The sequence below is a fragment of the Rhinolophus sinicus genome, chromosome 2 (assembly GCF_057876585.1).
Source record: "Rhinolophus sinicus isolate RSI-liver-muscle chromosome 2, RSI-T2T, whole genome shotgun sequence".
NCBI lineage: Eukaryota > Metazoa > Chordata > Mammalia > Chiroptera > Rhinolophidae > Rhinolophus > Rhinolophus sinicus.
Window position 1 is genome coordinate 139,607,584 of NC_142502.1, and position 19,798 is coordinate 139,627,381.

General features: G+C 33.4%; 1 protein-coding gene across 4 annotated transcripts in view; it reads right to left on the reverse strand.

Annotated features, from left to right (window-relative positions):
* ZNF638 (zinc finger protein 638) overlaps window positions 1-19,798 on the reverse strand; it is a 113,177-nt gene that overhangs the window by 24,345 nt on the left and 69,034 nt on the right. For 2 of the 4 annotated variants that reach the window (XM_074332145.2, XM_019718804.3), the window contains exons 7-16: window positions 16,384-16,530; window positions 15,374-15,496; window positions 11,316-11,374; window positions 11,046-11,098; window positions 6,058-6,108; window positions 3,977-4,048; window positions 3,090-3,176; window positions 2,750-2,818; window positions 2,129-2,169; window positions 621-752 (exon numbers count right to left, since the gene is read on the reverse strand). In XM_074332145.2, coding sequence (XP_074188246.2) covers window positions 621-752; window positions 2,129-2,169; window positions 2,750-2,818; window positions 3,090-3,176; window positions 3,977-4,048; window positions 6,058-6,108; window positions 11,046-11,098; window positions 11,316-11,374; window positions 15,374-15,496; window positions 16,384-16,530 — 834 coding nt within the window. The remainder of the gene's footprint in view (window positions 1-620; window positions 753-2,128; window positions 2,170-2,749; window positions 2,819-3,089; window positions 3,177-3,976; window positions 4,049-6,057; window positions 6,109-11,045; window positions 11,099-11,315; window positions 11,375-15,373; window positions 15,497-16,383; window positions 16,531-19,798) is intronic. The other 2 variants (XM_019718798.3, XM_074332146.2) reach the window with 2 other exon arrangements.

Below are 19,798 nucleotides of genomic sequence, written 5' to 3' on the forward strand. Positions count from 1 at the left end.
CAAAGATCTCTAGTGATCACCAGTTATTTTCTACTGTAACACAACTTTCCACCACTCTAATGGTGTTTCCACAATTTAAACTTTCCTGATATCTCACCTTCTATAAAATACCTTCTACAATTAGTTCATTATTAACAATACATTTTGTTTTGCTTTAAAATTACAAAAGCAATACATACTTACCATATAATACTTAAAACATACAAATAAGCCTAGGTTATTCTAAGTACTGATGACATCATTGGTTTGAGTCTGAAAATGGTCACTTTCCATTTGAGTATCATTAATAAAACAGCAGAAATACTAGCAAAAAAGTGCTCTGCAAAATTTCATAAGTCATTTAAAAGATTCTGTATTAACATATTAAAGATGTAAAACATTTTCTATTGAACCAAAATTTTGAGCAAAACTTTGACGTATTAGTAAGCCATTCCTCTCCATCATTAAAACTTAAAACTATGATTAGAATAATATACAATAAGGGATATCTGTTTAATAGTTTAAAAATTCCTTAGCTTAAAACAGCTTAATTATTTTGAGGTGCTGCTTTTAAACCCTTTTTTGCGAACTTAATGTTTTTCGAAATGTGCTTGCAGAGAAGAGCTATTATCAACTCTTACCTTTTTATGAGATGATAAAATCAAAATAGCCTTTATATCACCAAATGGTTTTGCTAGATTGTAAATTTCTTCTATAGAGTATCCTTTATTTGGCAAATTAGAAATAAGTACCACACACATTTCCTCTGTTTCCTTCAAAACAAATTTAAGAATTTACATTAAAATTTCTTTAACTGCTTTTATATTTACTTAAGCTTACTCTGTAGATCATATTACGTTAGTATTTAAATTGCATTTACTACTACTAAATCTGATCATTTTGAAAGGCCAGACTGAGCCTCAACTTAAAAACAAAATGCATATCTCCTCTCTTCAAGTACAGAGAACGAGTCCGGTCATACCACTTGTCATCTAGTAAAGGTCTTTCATTTCCTTTTTCAACCACTGTTTAAAAATACAGTTTAAAAACACAAGTCTGCCTGTCTCCGACTACAACTCCTTCTTTTCATAAAAACAATCATTTTCAGGCAATATAAATAAGCTTACCTAGTCTTTTAGGATCCTTACCCCATAACTCAATTCCCACTACAGAGTAAATACTTTCACAGATCTTCTCTCAGAACTATTTTATTCTTCAAGATGACTCTTTCATCAATGCCAATTCTTCCTTTAGTGGATGTTGGGGAAATCCCCAAAGGTATACAATAATAAATTTGGCAAGTTGTGATTTTTCCTTTGAAAAATAGGTGGGAATAATTTTCATAAACCAGTTGAGAATTTTAACTAGCATGTTGATTATGTTCATAAATGGTTCCTTCTTAAGTGCTTTTAGCAAATCTAAAATACTGTATTAGTGCTTTAAAATATTCTTCCTAAAACAAAAAGGAAGACATCCTTATTTACTACTTAGAAAATGGATCTACCAGTCAAAAGTAAACTTATGCTTAGCACCTGAATGATCTCAATATCTTAATCAGGAGAATCTGAATCAATGAAATTTTTATACACTCATAACGACAGATATAACCACAGGAAAACAGTAGCCTTTATGCCTCCCAGTAAAAATGCAAACCCCACTTGCTCCTCTAAAAACACAAAGAACAATTGGTATTCTAAATAACAAATCTCCCATTTGCCTCTAGGAAGAAAAGATTTCACAAAATCCCACTGGCACTAATTTGACAACCTGCTGTGTACTCAAACACCCATTCTGGGCTCACTTTGCTCTCAGTGAAAAGTAATCCTCAAAACCATGTACAAATTGATATTCTGTTTTTTAAACTTTTGTGACTTATTCTGCAGCTCAAGGTTTTTGAACTCAAACCACACTTTAAAAGTCACAAATAACCAGGATATTTCGCCATGACAAATCCTATACATTTTTTACATGGATTTATAGTTTAAAAAAAAAAAAATACATACATACATACATACATATATATATATATATATATATATATATATAGAGAGAGAGAGAGAGAGAGAGAGAGAGAGAGACAGACAGAAAGACAGAGAGAGACACAGAGAGATTTAAGCTTTAAAAAAATACGTAAAATATAAAAACTGACCTTGTTCATTGTTTCACTTTCTGTGGCCACCAAAGCAGCTTCTTAGGACACACACACAAAAAAAGAATTCATGCACATGTATTTATCAAGATCCCACAATGTATTAAATAGTAACTAAATGAAAATGCATACAACTGAGAAAAAGAATAATTTAAATAGAAAATAGCTATAGAAGTAACAATGGCTTTTAAATAATACATTTAATTGTATTCCTTCTGAGAACAAAATTAAGTGATATGGTCAATATATTAATTATAACCACTGAGATATGACCCTGGTATTAAAATTTTTTAAATATAAATATACATACCCTATTTCCCTGAAAATAAGACCTAGCCCGACAATCAGCTCTCATGCGTCTTTTGGAGCAAAAGCTAATAACACAAGACATGGTCTTATATTATAGTAAAATAAAACCGGGTCTTGTATTAATCTTTGCTCCAAAAGACGCATGAGAGCTGATTGTCCAGCTAGGTCTTAATTTTGGGGAAACAGGGTATGTACATGTGTACACACACACACACACACACACACACGTACATGGCACATAAAATTACTTTACTTTCTTAAAAATTTAACTATTTTTAAACATAAGAGAAAATAAAACTTCTATTGGCCTACCTGAAACAGTTTCTTCAACACTATTTTCAATGGTTTTGACTTCCACACTGGTCTTTATTTCAGAGTTTTCTGCATAAAACAGTCTGCTTTAATAGTCTAGAAAAACACACTAATATAATGAAACTAATGAATCTAAACAGGAACTTTAGCTAGTTTATCCTGTCACTCACTTCAAGTCTCCTTAGGCTGACCTGATTTAAGTCAAAGCTAACACAAGTTTCTCTGAAAAACAAAACAATCCCTTTGAAGATTTTTTAAAGCAATTTCAAAATATACCTTAAATGTATAGTAAGAGGATCTAAAGAAAAGCACGCATTGGATGACAGTATTTCAAGCTTACCTGGTACAGTCACAGGTTTATTGGTGTATTTGTTTTTGACAAGGCCAGCCTTTTTGACATCTCGAGACTCCTTTCCACTAGATTTTGCTGTTAAAAGTAAAATTGAACCATTATTCTAAGGGTCTGTTCAGTCATTTAGTATGTTTCATACTAACATATTAGTTAATAAGTAGCTCAACTTTATTATAAAAGCAGTTCTTTGTAAATATTTCCATTTATTTTCAATATTTGTTTAACAATAAAATTAAAAGTAAATTTAAACTGATACAATTTTTGTGGATGGCCATTAATGAGCCACAAATTTCACTCCTGTGACAGAAGCACATTATAATCACATACACACAAAAATATTTGATAATTTCTACAAAGGTTCTTTAAAATTATATTAGTCTATTGGAAAAATAGTACTAGTAAGTAGATCACGTTGGTGTCAACATGTTACATTTACTTAAAATAGCGTTCCATTTCTTTATATAGGAAATACATTCTAACATGGAAAGAAAAAAATCTTTTTACAATAACAAACATCAGAAGAATTATACAAACTGAGGAAGGTAACATGAAGTGACAACGCTAAAAAAAATGAGGAAACAAGATTAAATAATTTGTAGGAGGAAAGTGGCAGAGCAGCCTGTGATTATGTAGCTGTCAAAAATAATTCCAACATAAAAGTGTATCTACAAAGGTAGATACTGTCGAGGACCAAAGTATCAAAAATTAAAAGTCCTGTATGTTTCAGATTTTAATATCAAAGTAGTATTTACTATACATTTCAAGATATTATTAGATGCTACAAATTATATAAATTTAAAACTTGTTTTTGATATATTCTTTAAGGCAGAATTAAGAATATACTTAATAAAATCTCCCATTCCCGACAATCTTACCTGTTTTGATTGAAGCTTTATTACCTTTAGCAGCTACTGTTACCACAGATTTTACAGAACCCGCTAATTTCCCTAAATTACAAAAGCTGTAGTCAAAATTGGTTTATTTAACTAGTATCAACAATCCCCAAAGAATACCACAAAGAAAGAATATTAAGGCTGTGTTTTATTCAAAACATAAAATGCTATCATCTTTGGGTGCATGGGCCATTTTCTAAATCTAGCAATGATGATAATGTCTTCAGCAAGAAAAACATTACTGAAAAGAGAATTTACTTCCCCAATGGGGTACACCAAAAAATAGCATTCAGGCAAGTTAAATCAATCTCTGAATGTGTAGATCAACTAGAGCAAAATGACTAACTGAAAGGATATAAAAATAACCCCATGTAGCTTTTAATGGTTCCAAAAGCAATTTTTTATATTTAGGGTCTCCCAGCCCATGTTTCCTTGGCTCCCAGTTGATTGAAAAGCATTCAAGAGCACCTACATGATGGGCAGGCAACATAAAGATTACTTACTCTGACTCATTTCTAGTGGGCCCTATCTGAACAGGACTATGTACATTACTCTGACCTTTCTTTTTGCACACACATATATTACTGTTGCTTATTTTCCAAGATGACGTTTATAACGACTGTGATCATCAATGTGTCACTAAAAAGATCACCAGAAAGCCCAAAACCCTTTCCATTTACAGAACAGGAGGTTTAGCTCTGAAAATTAGGATTCATTACTAGTAAGGTAGTATTATGAGAAAAAACCCTGGCTCAGAAAACAGTAGGTCCAAGTTGAATTCCAAGTTGTGAAGACGGGGCATTAACTGATTTCTGTGCACATTTCCTCATTTATAAACTAGTGTGGTAACTGCCATAATTACCTAACAGGACCCTGTGAGAATATGATAATGCTTTCAATAGTTATAATACAAATAAAAAGAATTATTGGCATGAACAAAAATCAATTGAAATAGTTTACAAATCAACCCTTTATATCCAAAGACAGATCCTCATTTTTGCCCAAATTTTTACCAATACCTGTCACTTAATCAGTAATGTCTTAGTCATTCCCAAGTTTTGTCACATTGTGGTAGCCTGGGTCCCAATGAGCCTTTAAATTATTTCCTTCACCTAGTTCTATGTTACTACCACAAGTCAATTCACTTGACTACTTCAAGCCGGGGAAAAAACTTAAGGAAAAAATATCTAGAATTAATTTCCAACAGTTAAATGGGTAGCTAGTGGCTTTATCACCCTTCCCCAAAGCTCCACGAGTAACATTACTATCAAAGTAATATCAAACTGTTTGCTAAATAAATGCATCTTCAAAGCAAGCTTTCTAGCCAACTCTGACCCCCTCAGATTACTGCTTCTAAGAAATTATTATATGAAAATTCTAGCCCTGCCCCTAACAATGTTATTTGGCAGTTCAAAGCTGCTTCCTTTCCTTTCTATCATTATGGGGGAAAATTTAATACACTGATCTCCAACCACTCAAAAAAGATGACCCTGAATTAACTGGCATTTATCATAAGTGGGAGGGAAAATAGGATAATTCAGAGAAAAGGGAAAAGAAATGAAAAATTATTTTAAAAACCACAATAGCCCATAAAAACTGCAAAGAGAACATAATTTGCTGTAAATTTATCTGGACTATTTTATGAAAGAAAGTAAACAGGGGGTGTCCTGTTAACTCAGTTGGTTAGAGTGTGGTGCTGGTAACACCAACGTTGCCGGTTCTATCCCCACACGGGCCACTGTCGGCTGTGCCCTCCTTAAAAATAAATAAATAAAATAAAATAAACAGAGAGAAGACCTCAATGAAAGAGAAAGAGGGAAATATCTCTGATACCCACCATAAGAAATAGTTTCCCAGTTAAATTATCTTACTTTGATAATTAATGTAAGGAAAGAGCATTATCTGAGAAATTTCCTTTCTCAAAATTTCTAAATGACTATAAATTTCAAAGTTACTATATACTCAGCACATACTACGTCACGTGAAATCCAAGCCTACTGCTATATACTTCTTAAATAATTTAAAGTTGACTAATATGTCTAGAAACCTAACAGAAAACATACCTGAAGATTTATTCACTTTGGCTACAGATGTCTTGGCTTGTCCAGTTTTGGCTAAAATAACAAGAAAAATGTATCAACGACACATTACAAATATCATTTAGAAATAGGAAAGAGCTAACCTGGCAATGATTTTGAAAAAACACTGCACAAAACATCCCTATACTCATCTTTGTACCCATGGAACTGTATAAATTCTTACACACGGACTTGCTGACACAAAAGGCACAGATTTAAATTTTAACAACATTAATTTGTGTTCTAGAATGGTTGTACCAATTAATATACCCATTAATAGTACATAAGAGTGGGGCTTCTCATTTTCCACCCAAGCACAGTATGGAAGAGAAGTTATTAATCACTCTAATCTGATATAAATAAACAAAAACTAAGTCACCAGTTTCTATGAGTAAAGCTGTGTCAATTTTCATACTTATGCTCTGTGATATGCCTATTCTTAATATCTGCCAATTTATTTTACAGATTGTTGATGTTTTTCTTATCATTAGAACTCTTTATATATTAGGAAATTAGTCTATACTGCACAGGTAACAATTTTTTAAGAAGTTATACAAAATACTTATGCAAATACTTTGTATGCAGTCAAATATCTCCCTGATAAAGGACTTCCTCACTCTGAAATTAAAACAAAGACAAAAACACCTCTACATTTTCTTTCAACATTTTACCATCTTATGTATAACACTAAATCTTTAATCCTGGGCTGGTCTGGTGGCTCAGGTGGTTGGAGCGCAGTATTCCTAACACCGAGGTCGTCAGTTCTATTCCCACATGGGCCAGTGAGCTGCGCCCTCTACAGCTAAGATTGTGAACAACAGCTCTCCCTGGAGCTGGGCTGCCTGGGCTGCTATGTGAGCTGCAGACCAACTGCCTCAGCCTCAGCTGGAGGAAGCGCAGGGCTCACTATACCAGCATGGGCCAGGGAGCTGTGTCCTACACAACTAAACTAAGAATGGTTTGAACTGGAGTGTTGAGGGGGAAGACGGAAGAAGGGGAGAAAAAACTTTAATTCATCTGTAATTTATTTCTATATTATAAATGCTTTACTTTCACAAAGTGGCTAGTTAATTTAATGAATAATTGATCCTTTTCTCACTAATATGAAACATTACCATAATGATTTACTGATATTCTGTATGTTTGGGGAAACATTTCTTCTGTCCTACTAATTTTTGTTTATTTATCCAACTACATGAAACTATTCTGAATCTTTAACTTTGTAACATATTTTAATATCTGTTAGTCTGTCACAATTTCTTTTCCTTTGCAGAATTTTCCTGTCTATTCTATGTTAATTTTTTTACGTATAAACCTTATGATCAGCTTTTATGTTTTCAAAAATTTTATTGGTATTTTCTCAAGTTCATAGTATTTGTTTTAATATAAGAAAACAGACAGATTCTAATGGTAAGGCTTTCTATCCAAAAATGAGCTGTTTTCTCATTTAATTTCTCATCTTATTTTATGCCTTTTAGTAGTACTTTAAAATGTTCTTTTCATAGATTTTTCCTTTTATTATTGTAAATGGAGTATTTTATTAAATTACATTGAGGTGGTTATTCTTTTTATATAATAAAACAATTGAAACCTTAGGTTAATTTAGAAAAGATGGCTAATTATATTTAATAGCATTTCAACATTCTTTTGGATTTTCTATACATACTTGGGTTTTCCACTATACATACATACGTTTTTCAAATAATAATGCTGCATCCTACTTTCCAAATTTTATGCCTCTTGACTTGTACTGCACTGGCTAGTGACTATTAGTTTTAGAATAATATTTATGTAAACTCATAGAAGTGATGATGAGTAGTCCTTGTTTTCTTCCCAATATTAATAAGAACGCTTCTACTGTTTCACTATTAAGCATACGCTGGCTTTTAATTTGATATATTAAATATGTGTATGTTTCTATGCATGTGAATAAAAGTATGGATACACAAACACACTATCTTATTAAGAAGGTAATCATCTATTTTTTTTTTTTAATGTTAGGAATGAATGTTGAACTTTACCAAATATCCTTCATAATATTTACCTTTCCTTAGTGGGAAGAAATCAACTAGGAAAAAAAGTATGACATGACAAGAGGAAGAGACTTTTAGGAAAAGCATTAAAGGAAGGTCAAAGAGGAAGAATGATCAAAGAAAAACAAGTTTTCATTCTCAGGGAGGTAGTTTAGTATAGGTAAAAAGCTTTGGAATCACAGTTTTCAGTTTGAATCCTAACTCTTCCATGTGACCTTGAGGAAGTCATTTAACCTCTCTGAATCTGTCTTCTCATCTATAAAATGAGAACTATATTAAATATACTCACAGGGTGGACTGAAAAATTGAGATAACATAAATTGCCCGGTATAAATAGTGTAACACATGGGAGGTTTCTTTTCCTTGTTTTCTGTCTTCTAGCACAGATTATGCCCCTTAACAAATCATTACCTTATTCTACATAATAAATTCTAACTCTAAATAAAACTAACCTTGGATCACCTTCACCCTGTCATAGCACTTTTCCATGTTTATTATTTGGCAAGTTACAATGTTAAGCTACTTGAAAACAGAGATCTTAAAATGTGCCTCCAGTTATGGGTACATAAAAGGTGCTCAATAAGCATTTTTATTTCTTTTTAATTAGTACTGGTTAAGGATTCTAAAGTTTCCCTTTCTGATTAAATTATACTTTTGCTTCCTCGCTGTACTTCTCTTTAAACTTTAGACTTGTGCTTATAACCAAAGTTCTCTTTAAAACCACCTAAATAACTTCCTGTAACTATTCAATCTGACATTTCTGATCTCAAAAAGATATCCTGCACCCTTATCTTTCCCACCTGACACTTCCTGTCTTATTTCCAGGCTCTTCTCTGCCTTTCTACATTTATATTGGAAGGGAGGAGTACTCAGCTTAAAGCACTTCTCCCTCTACTCACTACTTTTATTATGTTAGGACCATTACCAAAATTTAGACCTTAAACTTAACAAAAAATTTCCTTAGTATTTCACTTTCAATGCTCTGTGATTGGCTACCTAAAGGATAGTTCCAATAGATATTCTTTGATAGATGAAATTTGGCAATTTTGAAATCTAAGCTCATGGTTTTTCCCAAGTTCAAATAAATCACTGCATCTAAGTTTTCCTTTATAATCAATATTACCACGTTCTTCTAGTAAAATCCATCCAACCCAAACCTTGAGATTTAAAATTACTTCAATTTTTATATTTTATCCACTAAAAAATTCTATATAACAAAATTCAGATTTTACCATCCCGCACACCATTTTAATTAACCTTTTTATATTAGATCCTAATTACCTCAAAGTGAATCCCAACTGTGTTTTCTCAATAGGATTTTTCGATCTCCATTTATCCAATCTATATGAGAATCCTAAACAACTAGTGGTTCTTTACTTTCTGTGGCAATTTTCCACAGTCTGTACCAATTATTACTAGGTCTTACACAGAAAAAAATGGGGTACACCTTAGCCAAACTTAGAAAACAGTGGGTTAAACAAAGTTAAATAAGTTTCTTTCATTCAAGACTTTGTAAAATGAATGTTTCGTGGACTTTTTAAAGGAAAAAGAAAATCTGTAATACATATCCCAAACTTTATCTGATCCAAAACATCTCCCAGAAATTAGTCTTTCACACGTTTTGAGAAATGGTATTAATGGGGTCAAATTAAAAAAACTTCCTAGCATGACTCTTCAAGGCCTTCTATAAAGAGATTCCTCAATTCTGTTTCCTTTGTTATGTCATCTCCCTCACTGAAGTATCTTCTGCCTCTATATATACCTGTTTACGTGTTCACATTTAAAACTTTAGTCAAAATTTACTGCCTTTCAGAAACCCACCACAGTCATCTTCTCTAACTTCCAATAACTTGAGGATAATATCCAACTAATCATTTTGGGAAAATGACATTTTCTATATAATCCAATTGTCCAGTCACCAGAATATTAGTTTTAGTACCAAAAACTCTCAATCTATTCTGAATAAAAATCCAGAAGACACTAAATACGTGCCTTTCCAAAAGAGAACATACAAAACACACTTTAACTTTCTGAATATATTTTATGCCTACTTCATTTTAGCTTTTTAGTCTTATCCTTCACTGTCAAGCTGTTTAATTCTTACTAGACTCAAGAGGGTATTATTTTGGCAATAACTTCTTTGTCTCCACCTTTCCAATCCTAAATGGACTGAGGAAAAAGTAACACAGTTTATTAAAACTGTCTGTACAATTCATTTAGTTAGAATCATAATAAAGACTGAAGTGCTTTCCTGAGTGTAAAGAAACAACTTTTAGCACATGAGTATAACAACTATTTCTATTTAGTCTTTTTTGCTTACTTTTTGGTTTTCAGCACACTTTCAAAAACAAAGGGGATCAGACAAGCAATCTTACCATACTTTGTTTTGTCCTATGGGTTTATTGGGAGAGAATGAAGGGAGGTATTGCAAAACTAACCTAAACAGCTATTAACTATAGAACTACCGTATTTCCCCGAAAGTAAGACCTAGCTGGACAATCAGCTCTAATGTGTCTTTTGGAGCAAAAATTAATATAAGACCCAGCATTCTATTATATTATATATCATAACTAGCGTTATGTTATGTTATAGAAGAACCGGTCTTATATTATATAAGACCCAGTCTTATAGTAAAATAAGACTGGGTTTATATTAATTTTTGCTCCAAAAGATGCATTAGAGCTGATTGTCTGGCTTGGCTAGGTCTTATTTCTGAGGAAACACGGTATGACAGGCATTCTCCATACATTATCTCGAGTCCTTATATTTATTCAAGAGGTCCCATAATTACATAGTAATAAAACAGTTGAATACAGGGCCAATGTAGGTCCCTACTACTAAAGCACAATAAATGTTTTCTAGTATCATCTTGCAAAAAGTTTCTAGTACACTGACAAAATATACTCATTTGTAGAAGGAATATTAAAGGTAACAACTTACTAGCAGAAGCTGAAGTCACAGTTTCAACAGCTTTGGAAACGTCTGTATCTTTTCTATTTAAAAGAAGAAAAATTTAACAAATTCTAAGTTCTAAAACTTATAAAGATGCAAAGTGTAATCTAAAAAAAATTTTAAATAATTCAATTTGAACATTGTCCCATTTAAGCTGGAGTCAGAGTAATAAAACATTAAAAATGCAGTTATAAAAATTAAACATCTTTAATTCACATGCAAATTCATTCTCACATATGAAATCATGGAATCACTTACTTTAAAGTAGATGCAGATGTTTTCTTTGACTCTCCTATCTTTTTCTTCACCTCTTTGTTCTATGAAGGAAAAATATTTTGAAGAAAATTTAGTTTCTTCCCCAGTTATAAAAAGCTTTCAAAAATACAGAAAAGCATAAGAAATACAAAACAATCTAAAATTGTCTAAACCTAAAGTAGAAATACATATTACCTTTTATACTTACATAGAATAAAAATATTTTCTTCAATATGTGATCATATGGCACAATTTTACATCTCACCTTTTACCACTCATCTACATTTTCTTATCATTTTCCTTCAAAAACATTGTTTCAAATAGCGCTACATTTCCAACGTCAAATTGCTATCACCCTGGTCCAATCTACCACCACATCTATTGCTGATTACAATAGCCTCAGAATGGTCTCTGCTTCTGTCCTTACCGTTTCACCCATCCCCACTCTATACTATACTCAGCATAGGTATTGCCAGTCCCAGACTCAAAACCTTTCATCATACTCAGAAAAAAAGCCAATACTTACAATGGCCTACATACCGTTTCCCGTTAATATAAGACACAGTGTCTTATATTAATTTTTACTCCAAAAGACACATTAGAGCTGATGGTCCAGCTAGGTCTTATTTTCGGAGAAACATGGTATATGAGCTTACACCACACATTCCACCTACCCTCTGGCCCCAAATCACCACATACCTCTTCCTATACTTCTGTATTTCTAACTCCAAGCATCCTTTAGCATCCTCAAACAAGCTATAGAAGTATGTATCTCAAGCCTTTTGTAGTTGCTGTTCATTCTGTCTGGAATGCCTTCAACCCAAGTAACGGCTTCCTCCCTCACCACCTTCAGGTCTGTCCTCAAATACCACCTTTTAAATGAGCCCTTCATAACTACCTGATTGAAAGTTACATAGCTCCTCATTCCCAACAAAAGCACTTCTATTTCCCTTTTTTGCTATTTTTCTCCACAGCACTTGTTGCTAACAGACATAATATGTACACATTTATGATTTCCTTGTGGTCCTTCTCTTGCTACCCCTTGAAGTTAAACTCAGTAAGAGCAGGGACTGTTTTGTTTTACTGACTACTATCTCCAGTGCCTAAAATAGGCTCATATACCAGCATGGACCAGGGAGCTGTGTCCTAGATAACTGGACTCAGAAACAACGGATTGAACCGGAGGGGTGGGGGAGGCGGAAGAAGGGGGAAAAAAAAATAAAAATCCTTTCTCTAATAGCAATTTAAATACTTATGAAACATACAAGTAAATATAAATAAGAAATAAAACTTAATGTCCCCTCCAAACAGTACAAGAATATATGGAAAAAGTAAAAAACTTGCTGAATGACACTAAATGAAATCCAAATAAATGGAGAGATATGCCATGTTTTTCAACAGAAAGACTTAGTATTATTCAATTAAACTCCCAATAAAATTTTTCAGAGAACTTCAACTAATTCTAAAACTAACATGCAGGAGTGAATGTTCAACATTAATCAAAATAAATTTCAATAAAGAACAAAGAATAAAGGATCCTACTAGAAAGATAGGCAAATATTATACATTTTATAAAGTTATAATTGAAATCACATAGTATTGGCACAAAAAGAAACAGACTGATGTAACAGAACAGTCTGAAACAGCTGTGTATATGAGGCAATTTATACACATGAAGGCAGCTTTCCAAATAAATGAGAAAAAACAAACTGGGCATAAATGGTGTTGGGCTAATTGACTACATATTTTTGGAAAAAAATATTGATCCCAATCACACATTATACCATGAATTACAGGTTGAAAAAAGTAATTGAAGAATTATCTTTTTGGCACTGGTACAGAGGGCTTCTACAACAAAAAGGAAAAAAAGCCATTAAGAGGAAAAAAATAAACTTGAGTATACTGAAATAAAAAAAACTTTATACGTGTATAATACAATACAAACAACAGACTAGAAGAAAATACTGTTCATATAAAATACAAAATTAGTATCTAGGATAATAAACACCTTCAGATGAAATTTTTTTTAAAAAATACAAACAACCCAATAGAAAAATGGGAAAAAATATATACAACTCACTAAAACAGTAATAGAAATGCTAATAATTATATTAAAAGATACTGAAGTTCAAAAAAAATTTGGAAAATGCAAATTAAAACTAGATACCATTTTTCACATACTACATTTTAAGATGTTATTGATAATATAGAAACACCAGTACACTCAATTATGAGACTGTAAATCATTACAGTTACTTCATGGGTGATCTGGTACTACCTATTAATGTATATCCCATAACCCAGCAATTCCACTGTAGATATCACCTTAAAAAACACTATCATAAATGTGTAAGGAAGACTTTTGAAAGCCATAATATATTAGGAAGTTAACTAAAGTCATATAGTAGTAAAAAATTAGAAATAACCTAAATATCAAATCTATAAGGAACTCGTAAAATAAGTGTGGTATACCCATACAAAGTAATACCACACAGAAGTTTTCAAAAAATGAGAAAAATCTACATGTACTAACATGGTAAGATCTCCAAATCAAATTTGATTGAAAAATATGTTACAAAGCTCCTATAAAGCAGGCATTCTTCAGCAAATAAAAAAAAATTAAATTAAAAGAGCACACATACACAAAGCAAAACTTCCTGGATGTTTCATACTGCTTGTATAGACATTATCTGTGGATATATAAACTGAAGCATAGAAAGTGATCTAGAGAGACTAAACCCATAAACATTGATGCATCTAAGGAAGCAAAAAGTCCAAAAGTTCAAGACTGTATTTACATAAAGTTCAAAACAGGCAAAACCCAAATACGGTATTAGAAACCAATAAGGGGCTACTTTGGGGCAGAAGAAGGGATGGTTGTAAAGAGCTGGAAGAAGTATACAAGGGGCTTCCAATATGTTACCAATGTCATGGTTTGTGACCTAGGTAGAGGTTTCACAGATATTTGCTAATTTGGGTTAAGTATTTTCTCCTAGTCTATTGCTTGCCATTTAATACCGTGTATAGGCTATACAGTCATACACCACATAACGATGTTTGAGCCAATGACAAACCCCATATAACAGTGGTCCCATAAAAACCCAAGAAAATTCAGTGAAAAGTTTAGCAAAAGCTTTTGCAAACTTCAGCAAGCTCTTTGAAAAGTTTGAAAACAGGACCCCAAAACTGAAAGGTTTTCATTAACAAAGAGAAAAGTTCATGGTATATTATCTGTTTACAAGGAAATCTATGATGAAAAAAAGAAACAAACTGAACAAACCATCAGGAACATATTTCTGAAAAGAGTGACACCTCCTCAGGAAGAGCCTCAAACAGGTCCTTCCAGAGGTATTCCAGAAGAAGCTAATTACAAGAGTTGAAAATGTTTTAAATTTTTAAAGTTTATAAAGAAGTTACAGTAAGCCAAGTTTAATTTATTATTGAAGGGAAAAAATGTTTTATATATTTAGTGTGGCCTGAGTGTACAGTGCACATAAAGTCTGAAATAGTGTCCAGTAACGTCCTAGGTCTTCACATTCACTCAGCACTCACTCACTGACTTATTTAGAGCAACTTCTAGTCCTACAACTTCCATTCATGGTACGTGCCCTATACGGTGTAGCATTTTTAAAAATCTTTTACACTGTATTTTAACTGTGCCTTTTCTATGTTTACATATACAAATATTGACCACTGTTTTACAATTGCCAACACTATCCAGTACAGTAACACGCTGTACAGGTTTGTCCTGCAGGAGCAATAGGCTACACCACACAGCCTAGGTGTGCATGTAGGCTATATATACCATCTAGGTTTGTGTAAATGTATGCTGTTCATGTGACGAAATCACCTGACACATTTCTCAAAATGTATCCCCATTGCTCAGCAACACATTACTGTATATGTACATATATGTTAATTTCAGTGTATTTGAATTTATACACAATCTGTTGTTTAAACATTTATGTTCTATGCAGTTTTCAGTATATGTCAAACTTAAGCAAAAAATTTAAACTAATCAATAACAATAGTGAAACAAGTAAGATCCAAATGTAGTTTACCTGTACTTTTTTCTTTCCGGGAACACATACTTTCACATTTTTCCCTTTCACCAAAAGAGGTGTTGTTTCAATGTACTTCATGACAGCATTAACTGCCTCTTTAAATTCCATTTTTAAGTAAGCCTATAATAAAATGTATCATTAGTAAAAAAATTAACATAAAAATTCTCTGCATGACTTAATACTACTTTGTGGAACTTAAAACTATGAAATTACCTCAAGTCCTGGCTTTATCTCTTTTGGTTTTGCTCAAGTGTAATTTAATCTTTAAGACGTTTTCACATATGAAACAGACCTTTTAGGCTTATAGAATTTCTGTACCATTACCAAGACAAGAAGAGGAAAGCAGGGATCCATGGCAAGCTCATGGAACAGTAAGAAATGGGAAGGCAGGGCTCAATAAACAATCAGGGATACGGCAGGATCTGGTCATCTGCTCGAAGTTTGACATTTTTAAGGCTTCTTACAAATAAAACACTACCCACTGTGTTCCCTTTTCTTATGTCACAACTTTATGTTCCGTTTAGTCTAGGATTGTTCATAGTATTGGTGAATTTTATTATGGGAGTTATAGGAATACCATCCACATGTAAAAAAATACTGTATAAACAAAATCAGTTGTTTTAGTATAACCTTACTGGTGTGATAAAGCAAGAGCTGACAAACCAAGGCCCGCCACCTGTTTTTGTAAAATAGGTTTTTTGAATACAGCCATGCTCACTTATTTATACATTATCTATGGCTGTATTACAATGACAGAGTTAAATAGTTGCAATTCTATGGCATGCAAAGCATAAAAGTTTATTATGTGGCCCTTTACTGAAAAAGGGTGCTAATCCCTATTCTAAACAGTATTTTGGGAACATGTTCATTTGAACCCAAATTATTTCTATAACTCTCAATTCACAATTATGTATGTTATTCATGTAATAAAAGCAGCTAAATGATCCAACAAGTCTTTATAAAGTAATGACTGTGTATGCATTTTTAGAACAGATTGAATGATTCACCTCCTTTCTATATGGAACAATCAGGACATCATTAACTTTTCCAAATGGTTGAAATAGTTTTCTAATATCTTCTTCAGTATAGCCATCCTCTGGTAATTCAGATATAAGAAGAACTGAACCATAATATAAAGGTTGGTCTTTCCGAACCTTTTTGTGGGATGAAAGAAAATTAAAAATAAAGCAAATTAAGGCACAAAGTACAGTAATAACAATTCCCAATAAAAGTTCTTCTACCATTAATCTTAGTTGTTTAAACTGTTTTCTAAATATTTTAACACAATTAAAAAAAATATTTTACATGCTAAAGAAAAGTGGTTAAGAAATGTATTTTATAATTCACCACTCACATCCAACAGTGGTAATGAGTTTATAGATAACCAATCATAGATGCTTTTTTCTGTTTAGAAGCATTTTATAACAAGCAAGACCTGTAAAATGGTCCAAAACCATTGCAGCATATTTTCTATATGAATCTGTGTGGCCCATCAGTAGTGAAGCTGAAATTACAGCTTTGTTCACTCTGTGTTCTAATAATTGAATATGATGTATTGACAGGCATAATATTTTAAAAGATTCATATACAATACATACAACTTCAATGAACTGTAATGTCAAATTTACCACCTATGTTACAAAGTAACTTTAAAAAAAGTTTAAAAACTCCCACTGCCACAATTACAAATTGACAATTGTAAGATATACAGTAGAGCACAGGGAACATAGTCCATAATGATGTAATAACTACGTGTGGTGCCAAATGGCTACTAGACTTATCAGGGGAACAGTTCCTAAGTTTTAAAACTGTCTAACCACTAGTTGCATGCCTGAAGCTAATGTATCATTGAATGTCAACTATAACTGAAAACTAAAATTTTTAAAAAGCAACATAAAGATATAAATTGATACAGAGATACACTGATACATAGGAAAAGTCACAGAGGGCTCTCCCAGTGAACCCGCCTCAGACAAGGTACTGAGGTACACCTGAATCTCACTGCAGCCAGCTGTGTCAAGCACAGCACTTGCCTCCCCTTTGGAAGCAGATGCCCACTTCCAGCAGAAAAACCTGTGTTTGCCCTGTTCCACGCCCGCCCAAAAAATCCTGACTGGGTCCAGATCTGCTTGGGCATCAAAACAGAGTAAGTCTCAAAACCAGTCTTACAGAAGATAAAATATGGCTTTGGAAGAAGTGCAAAGGAGCAGCAAAGTAACTCTTTGATTGTTCTCTGGGTCTCCTTGTGTCCTGAGCTTTCATCTTATTTATTGTCACAGTATCAAAAACTAGGCCCAGCCTGAAAAGGGTGACAACTCTGCTTTAGGCAAGCACCTAGTTTACTCAGAACACACTGTCCAATTAGATAACCTCAAAGTCACATGCAGGACCCAGGACGGGTGGAGAAACTGAAACAGAATGGCCAGGTGTGACACTGTTATTTATAATAAGAATTATATTTTTGGTCTTCATCCCTAGTCCTGTCACAGAGCTCCTAAAATCCTTGAAATTTCCTAAGTGATGAGAGCAATAAAGGTGTGTTTTGTTGCATCCCACCCCCCAACCTCTGAGGAGGGCAAAGGGGCTAGGGATTGAGTCCCATCACTAATGGTCAATGATTTAATCAATCATGCATATGGAATGAAGTCTCCATAAAACCCCACAAGGACAGGGTTTGGAGCGCTTCTGGTTGGTGAATACATGGAGGTGCTGGGAGAGGAGTGTCCTAGGAGAGGGCCTGGAAGCTCCGAGCCCTTTCCCTATACCTTGCCCTGTGCATCATCCAGCTCTTCCTGAGTTACATCCTTGTATAAAAAACTGGCAATCTAGTGAAAAAATACAAAATAAAAACTCCCACTGCCACCACCTAGAAATCTTGAAACAAAAATGAAAAGAAGACTACTGATTCAGCCTCTTCAAAGACTAATTCAGCCTCTTCAAAATTTTCCTTATACTCAACATTTCATCCCAACGCTCTTCAAAATTATGTAATTACAGGTTGATAATTTTAAGTTTATCCTCCTAAATTTAAGTTCTTTGGGGCAGGGAACTGTAGTTGTTGAAAGTACTTAAAACAATGTTCAGAGTAATGTGTACCTAAATACTTGAAGACTTGTTAATACTGTGTTTCCCCAAAAATAAGACCTAGTTGGACAATCAGCTTTAATACATCTTTTGGAGCAAAAATTAATATAGGACGCAGTCTTATTTTACTGTTAGACCGGATCTTATATAATATATAATATAATGTAATAACAGGCCTTACATTAAATTTTGCTCCAAAAGACGCGTTAGAGCTGACTGTATGGCTAGATCTTTTTTTAAGGGAAACAGGGTTCGCCTATTACAATAAACTGAATATTTGATAATCTGGCCTATTAGCAGTTACTCTGATAATCTCAGGATGCTTTATCTATTATTTACTACAATAGTGATTTAATTAAAATTACATAGACAAACAATGCCTCAGTATTGTAACTAGCAGGTTAAAAGTCAAAAAACACCAATAAATCAGTACCCAAAAAACAGAACACCAGGTGTGATTAAAAATTACCATGAATGTATACATTAAAAAATATATATATTGGGGCAGCCGATAGCTCAGTTGGTTAGAGCACGAGCTCTTAACAACAAGGTTGCCGGTTCAATTCCCACATGGGATGGTGGGCTGCGCCCTCTGCAACTAGATTGAAGGACAATGAGTTGGAGCTGATGGATCCTGGAAAAACACACTGTTCCCCAAAAAAAGTAAATAAATAAACTAAATAAAAATATATTATTACAGTAAAAGACACATTGCCATTAATCCCCCTCACTTCAAACATACTTATCTCATCGTTCTTGCCACTTTCTGAAGCAATTCTAGAAGCCCTCTTCTGTGAGTATCTTTAATTGTGCTACTGTGGCTGCCTCGATGTCCTGAATCAATTCAAAACGTTTTCCTTTCATGGTCATTCTGACTTTGGGGAAGAGCCAGAAGTCGCATGATGCCAGATCCAGTGGATAAGGTAGATGAGGACACACCATAATGTTTTTGACAGAAATTGCTGTACCAGAAGCGGTATGTGACACAGAGCCTTTCCATTGTGATTACAAAATACGGTGAATGCTGCTGCTGAGTAACATCCAATGGAAAGACAGGGATCCTCCATTTGGGAAGCGCAGCACTGAACCTTAGTTAACAGTGTGTGACAAGTTTCAACTTGTTCTGTGCAGTCAGATGTGAGCTAAAGTTGAGAGAAGGTGTGTTTTAAAAGTGTGCCATAAATCATCTTCCATCATGACAATGCTCCATGTCACACATCACTTTTGGTATACGGCAATTTCTGTCAAATAAAAACATTACGTTGTGTCCTCATCCTCCCTATTCACCGAATCTGACATCGTGCGACTTCTGGCTCTTCCCCAAAGTCACAATGATTC